Source organism: Chrysochloris asiatica, unplaced genomic scaffold (assembly GCF_000296735.1).
Source record: "Chrysochloris asiatica unplaced genomic scaffold, ChrAsi1.0 scaffold00004, whole genome shotgun sequence".
NCBI lineage: Eukaryota > Metazoa > Chordata > Mammalia > Afrosoricida > Chrysochloridae > Chrysochloris > Chrysochloris asiatica.
In genome coordinates, this window is record NW_006408522.1 from 25133785 (window position 1) to 25140805 (window position 7021).

Genomic DNA, 7021 nt, shown 5'->3' on the forward strand with positions numbered 1-7021 from the left:
TCAAAATATTCAGCATAACATAGTCAGGGGCTTCACAGACTAATTACAAAGGCAGTCAAGTTTCTATTCTCCTGAGATACAACATAGCTGTTTCTCAAACTTCCTGTTTTATTTCCCAGTTGTGGATATCCATACCCGTTTCCCAAACCAGCAGCCACTTCTGTATTTATTATGTAAACTTCTTCTTTGTCACCTGGGAACTGATAAGTACACAAGAACCCTTTTAGGAGGGTAGTGTGTTGGAGGCTGTATCTGAGGAGATGCACACGGGGCAGTCTCTGCTGCCTTCAAGGAGCTAATGAACTGGAGATAAAAGAACAATCAATAAATACAGAGGAAAAAGCAACATACCACACCGTATACGCATATAATTAGCTGTTGGGTGGTGTGATGCAGACTCGGTATAATCAGGGGTTCTGAGAAGAGTAAAATCAGCCTACAGGAAGGACTGGGCCTGGATGACAGATGAACTAATCTACAAGTATTTGTGGTACCTTCTGCCCCGGTTTCTTCTGGCCATTTTGCAGCATTTTCCTAGAGTATGCTTTATCTGGTTAACATTAGTAAGATACATATGCACAGTGGGCAGCTAAAAGCTCTTTCAACATCATGAAGTGGCAGTTTCGGACCATGAGAGGTCTCTGAGGTTCCTAAGAGATGAGACACTCGTCCAAGTTTACCACTTCAGGGAGCAGAAAAAGTCCTGCGCAAAGCGCAGCGTGGTTCGGAACACCTTACAGGTATCTCTACCTCCAGGTCAGTCAGCCCAGGATCACGCTATCTACTTTGCCGTCACACCGCCCACTGCCCCTTTCTGCCTCCTCCCCGCTCCTTCGCCTTCCGCTCGCCTCCATTTCCGTCAACGCCTCCCGCCCAGTTAGGCCCTCCTCGGCTTCCGTCCCAGATGATCCCTCCCTGAGGGCCCCGCCACCTCCTCCTCCTCCATCTCCCAGAACTGGAGCCGCCTCTTCGACCAGTGGCGTAGCCGTACTCTGTGCTCCGGCCAGTTGGTAGTGGTGGAGGCCCGGAACCCGATCTGGACCCGAGCGGGGGGCCATGGAGAAAGCGGCCCGAGGCGCTCTCCATACCCACTAACGCAGGCCCGCTGCTGCTGCAGGCACTATGGACCGAGCCCCCGCAGACCAGGTACGCGGGCTGGGCCGGGCCGGGGGTCGGGGGCCGCCGCTTCCGGAAGCACGGGTCGGGCCTGGGTCTTCGACTTGGAGAGTGGGGCCCGGGCGGCCGGAGCCGTCAGGTCCCTGTGGGTTGCAGAACTCCCTCGTCTGGTGGTACTGGGCTCTCCGGCATTGTTTCCAACCCTAGTTTCCCCTCGGGCTTGGGGGCTTTCTATTGCTACTCCTCCCCACTTGGGTGAAAGGGCCGGAGCCTCAGAGTTGTCGGTGCCTTCCCCAGCGGAGGATTTCTAACTTCGCCTGAATCCTTCCCCTCAAGCTCCCCTCTTCTCTTCCGTTCTAGAGTGTGTTTTCTAGGTAGAAAGGCTTTCAAGGGCTTCACCCTCCAGAAAGACTGTCAGAATGTGTGACAAACAGATGGAGGGTCTTGGCTTGTTTTGCATTTGCTACTGCAGCGGCTTTAAGGAGGTGATCCCTTTAACGATACACTATACTCCAGTCTGTTTCTCCTCGTTTCTGTGTCCAGTTGTTTTGCAAAAATTACACTTAGTAGTAGTCTCTGCTTTTTTTGTGATAAATCCAGGTTTTAAGGGTGTAGAACCCGAAGAGTGATTTGATTCCTGAGCCCGTTTTCATTTTCGAAAAGTAATCTTGTTAGTGTTCTGTTGTGCTTGTTTTAAATTGCAGCTCATTCTTGATTATCCATGCTAGTAGGCGCTGGGAGGCAGGGATAACGACCACGTAAAAAAATAATGTAATAGTTTTTCCTCCCAAAGTTTCAGTTGTTCCACTCTCCAAACCTTTACCAAAACGACGTTAAGGTAGCAAATTTAATGAAGTCCAAGTGCTTATTACCTATACATCCATTCCTCTCTCCTACTGAAGAAGGCCTTACTTAGTGATGAATAAGGCAGATAGATGAAAGGGGAAACTCTTGTTGTGATGTTGTAGACTAAGTACTGGATTGTTTACTGCAAGGTTGCCAGTTCAAACCCGCCAGCTGCTTCTTGGAAACCTTATCCAGTGTCGCTGTGAGTCATAACCGACTCCCCTCCCTTAACAGCAAGAAGTGATATGCCCAATTGTTTCACAAATAGAATAGTTAGTATATATGAATAAGCGAGACTGGAGTCCCCAAACTTCTGTATTTGCATATATATAGCTAACCAGTTTTTATTTAGGAAAAAAAATTTTTTTTTTCTGCAAGCAAAGTACAATTTCCTATACGACTATGACAGAAAATGCAAATAAGTTTTTAAAGCAATGCATAGAATTAACAAAGCAAAATTATGTGGAATCACTTAATTCTGTGACCTAAATCATTACACATTCTATATCCAGTTAAATTATTTAAAAAAAAAATTCATTTTTCAGTTATCTGTCAGAAATGCCTAAGGTTTGAAAGCCTGATAAATGAATAGGAAATATGCTTGAACCTTTCCTGCTGTGTGGGTTGGTAATGAAAGGGTTAAGCATTTTGGTGCTTCACCAAAAACTGGAACTAGCAGTGCTACCCTAAGTATACTTCTGGTTCCTTTCATCCTAGAGGAAATGTAATTAACTATTTAGATGATGACTTTCAGCATAGCTATTTGACTGTGATTATCTTTCTAACAGCAAGTGCCATGAGAAAATAATTGACATTAGGGAGCCTCTTTTTCATTTTAGATCTTTTCAAAGTCTACAACCAACTAAACCTCATAGAAATGGAAGGATTAAGGAAAAAATCCTGAAAGATTTTCTGCTGAGGAGCTTTTTCCCCCTCTAGTACCTCCTACTTCTTACCCTGCTTGACTGTAAGTGAGAGGAGAAAAATTGGAACCGCCTTGCTTCTCCAGACACCTCAAAACAGATCCAGAAAAGTGCTGTGGCTTTGCTAACTTAATTCAAGAGTTCTTGAATGCTTCATTTTAGATATGCTTTTTTTTTTTTTTTCTGGGATAAAGTCCATGTTTTAAAAAACTTAAAAGTCACATTCTCATAAGGTCTATCATTGAAAAGAGGCTGTGAATATTAATGGGAGCATAGGGTTTGGAGCCAAGTTTTCTCAGTTTGGGGGAGTTTTTGATTCTTTCCACTGTACTAATCTTGTGAAATTGTTTGGTGTGACCCTGCCAATGCAAGTTCCAGCCATCACATTGTTGTTGTTAAGTGCCATCGTGTTGGTTCTGACTCATAGGGACCCTGTATAGGGTTTATGAGGAGTAGCTGGTGGGTTTGAACTGCCGACCTTGTGGTTCAAGCTGACTTTGTAGTTCAAGCCGATCTTTTGGTCCAATACTTATCCTACACCAGGACTCCAGCCTACAGATACTTTTACAAAATAAATTGGAGAAGTAATTACATTACTCTATAGCAGGTGTGAAAGAAGCTCTGGTAGTGTAGTGGTTACGAATCGGGCTGCGAACTGCAAGACTCGACGGCACTTAACAACAACAACATAGCAGGTGTGAAGGAGCTCTGGTAGCATAGAGGTTACAAATCAGGCTGCTAATCTCACGGTCAGCAGTTTGAAACTACCAGCTGTTCCGTGAGCGGAAAGATGAGGCTTTTCTGCTCCCGTATAGATTTACAGCCTCGGAAACCGAAACCCTGTGCAGGGTGGCTTTGAGTCGGAACCGACTCCATGGCACATAACAACAACATTAGCAGGTGTGGGAATCCTTTTTTCTGCCAAAATCCGTAACATTATTCCAGGCTATACAACATTATAAGCTTAAAAATTAGCCTGCTATATTTGGCTCTGGTGTGACACTGTGGGTTAAAAGACTGAATGGTAAGGTCAGTTTGGACCTCAGGGTTGGCAGTTCAAACTCATCAGCTGATCCTTACTTAATAATGTAACATATTTGGTCAAACATTTAACTCACCCCAGCCATCACATTTGTTGTGGTTGTTAAATGCTGTTGAGTTGGTTCCGACCTATAGCGACCCTGTATAGGGCTTCTGTGGAGCGGCTAGTGAGCTTGAACTGCAGACCTTAACTCACATTGTTGTTAAGTTCCACTGAGTCAGTTCTGACTCATTAAGAGCCTGTATAGTGTTTCTGAGGACCGGCTGGTGAGCTTGAAACACTGACCTTGTGATTCAACTGACTTGCAGTCCCTCACATTTAACTCACAGCGCCACATCAGGACTTCTAATGTACATTATTGTTGTTAAGTGCCGTGGAGTTAATTCTGACTCACAGTGACCCTGTATAGAGTTTCTGAGGAGGGGCTAGTGAGTTTGAACCGCCATCCTTGTGGTTCAAACTGACCTTGTGGTATAGCGCTTATTCTACAATGTCACATCAGGACTCCGTTGTCCTGGTAAGTTTTTGTTGTTAAGTGCCATATAGTCAGTTCTGATTCATAGCGACCTTGTATAGGGTTTCCAGAGTCCTGGTGTGGCTCTATGGGCTAATATGCTGGACTGTAAAGTCATTTGAACCACAAGGTTGGTGGTTCAAACTCACCAGCTGACCTTTGGAAACCCTATACAGGGTCGCTATGGGTCAGAACCAACTTGATGGCAGTTAACCACAACAACAAATAGGGTTTCCAAGGAGCGGCTGGTAATGTAGCAGTTCAGCGCATTGATCCACAGCGTCACACCAGGAGCCTTGGTTGTTGTTGTTAAGTGATGTTGAGTCGATTCCAACATAGCGACCCTGTATAGGGTTTCCAAGGAGTAACTTGGTGAGCATGAACCATCGACCTTGCAGTTCAAACGACTTTGCAATCTGACGCATTAGTCCACAGCGCCACACCAGGACATGTTGGGCTGCTAACCACAAAAAGCGGTTTGAGCCTACCAGGTGCCCTGCTGGAGAAGGATGAGACTTTCTGCTCCCTTAAAGATTTAGAGCCGTGGAAACCCTACACAGAATTGCTGTGAATGGGTGGCAAACCACTACCTACTCAGTGTCTTATCATTAGCCTTAATCAGGTTGATTTAATGTTCAGTACTAGAGCCTCTACTAAGTTTATATACATAGACTCAGCACAGTTGGATGCTAGCACACAAAAATGGGCTTGTTGTAAAGTGCCACTGAGTCGATTTCGACCCATAGCCACCCTGTATAGAGTTTCCAAGGAGCAGCTGGTGAGCTTGAACCTTGCATTTCAAACGACTTTGCAGTCTGACCCCTTAACCCACAGCGCCACACCAGGATTCCAAAAATGGGGCTTAGGGATTGTTTTAAGGCTTTTGCGGAATCGTTAATTCCATGTGCTAGGCCATCTTGGGTGAGGGTGGTTTTTAGCATCCCTTGTCAAGTGTTTAAGCAGTGTTGCAGCAATACCTTCTCTGGCTATGGTGGTGGATTACAGGTGGCGCTGAATTTAGAACACACCTGATCTTTGCCACTTTCACACAATTTTGTGGCGACTGGGAAAGAACAGTAGTATGTGTTTAATTTTCATTTCCCTCTAAAAAATGTTAATTTTTTACCTTTTAAAACCATGTTCCCTTAAATTCAGAATTTCTGTAAATTCTTACAGTATTAAAACCTGCACGCATTATAATTTTGTAGTGGTCAGTTTGTTCACAGATACTTAATTAAAAAAATAGTACTTAATATAAACTCTGTATTTTATTTAACCTAATTAGATCCTTGGAGTGTTGCACAAGTTGAAGTGTTTTTTGCCTGAAGGCATTCATGGTTTTGTTTTTTGCAAATGATTTCTTATTTTTTTTTATATAAAATCTTTCTAGAAAAAGATACATTTTGTATATGTTGATCAAGATTGTAAAAAGTAAATTCTGGGAATACAATGCTAGATTGATAGTCTTAACTGCAGTAATGACTATTTGAAAGCATGTAATGTTGTTTGTCATGGTTGTTTAAGGCTTCCCAAGGCTGTAAATCCTTACAGCAGCAGAAAACCACATCTTCCCTTGAAACTGCTGGTGGACTTGAACTGCTGACCTTGGCAGTTAAAACAGCCCCGCATGTAATCTGCTAAACTCCTTGGAAATGTGTTCTATACTAGAAAAGAGTCTCCTGGACTGAAGGCACACGGCTTTATTTTAAGTCAGAGTTAGGTATTCTAGGAACAAATTGATATTACTAGGCATGCTGCATTTCCCTCCCCCCCCCAGCGGACTGGTGGAACAGATGTGTAAATAAATTATGGAGTTCATTTTGTTTATAAAAGTTTATTTCTATTTTTAGGAAATTTAGGACTATTTTGAGACTTGAAAAAAAATAAAGGGCTCAGAGCTAACAGAACACTCAGTTTTACATTTATTGTAAAAAATCAAGTAATTTTAATGTTGGTTTAATTTTAGATTTAACATTAATTAGACAAATTAATGTTATATATAAAATGTTATATATAAATATAAAAAATGTTGGTTATTAGCTTTTTGACATTCGTGTAGTGTGCTGTTCACTTGTTATGTATGCCGTGGAGTCAGTTCTGACTCATAGCAACCTTGTACAGGGTTTCTGCAGCTGTAAATCTTTACGGGAGCAGAAAGCCTCATCTTTGTCCCTGGAACATCTGGTAGTTTCGAACTGCTTACCATGAGATTAGAAGCCCGACTCGTACCACTTCGCCACCAGTTCACTTATGAGGGTACAAAATTATAGGACTTGTAACTGTTTTCTCCCAATAATTTATAATCTTAAAATGATATCAGCACTCCATACTAAATAAGTTATATAATGTTTATTATTCAATACTACTTATTCTCTCTCTCTCTCTATATATATAGATACATAGATATATATGTTGTTAGGTGCCATCAAGTCAACACCGACTCATAGTGACCTTATGTGCAGCAGAATGAAACACTAACCAATCCTGGGGGCCAACCTCACTATTGTTGCCACACTTGAGTCCATCGATGCTGCCGCTAGTAAACCTGCTTTAGCCAATTAAAAAATAATACTTTTATAG

At 42.7% G+C, this 7021-nt stretch overlaps 1 protein-coding gene across 1 annotated transcript in view; it reads left to right on the plus strand.

Moving 5' to 3' along the window:
* The first annotated feature begins 930 nt into the window (after nucleotides 1-930).
* The window catches only part of SECISBP2L (SECIS binding protein 2-like), a 69322-nt gene continuing 63231 nt past the window's right edge, over nucleotides 931-7021 (plus strand). The window contains exon 1 of the mRNA XM_006831675.1: nucleotides 931-1146. Within this exon, the coding sequence (XP_006831738.1) occupies nucleotides 1123-1146 (24 nt within the window). The 5' untranslated portion in view covers nucleotides 931-1122. The remainder of the gene's footprint in view (nucleotides 1147-7021) is intronic.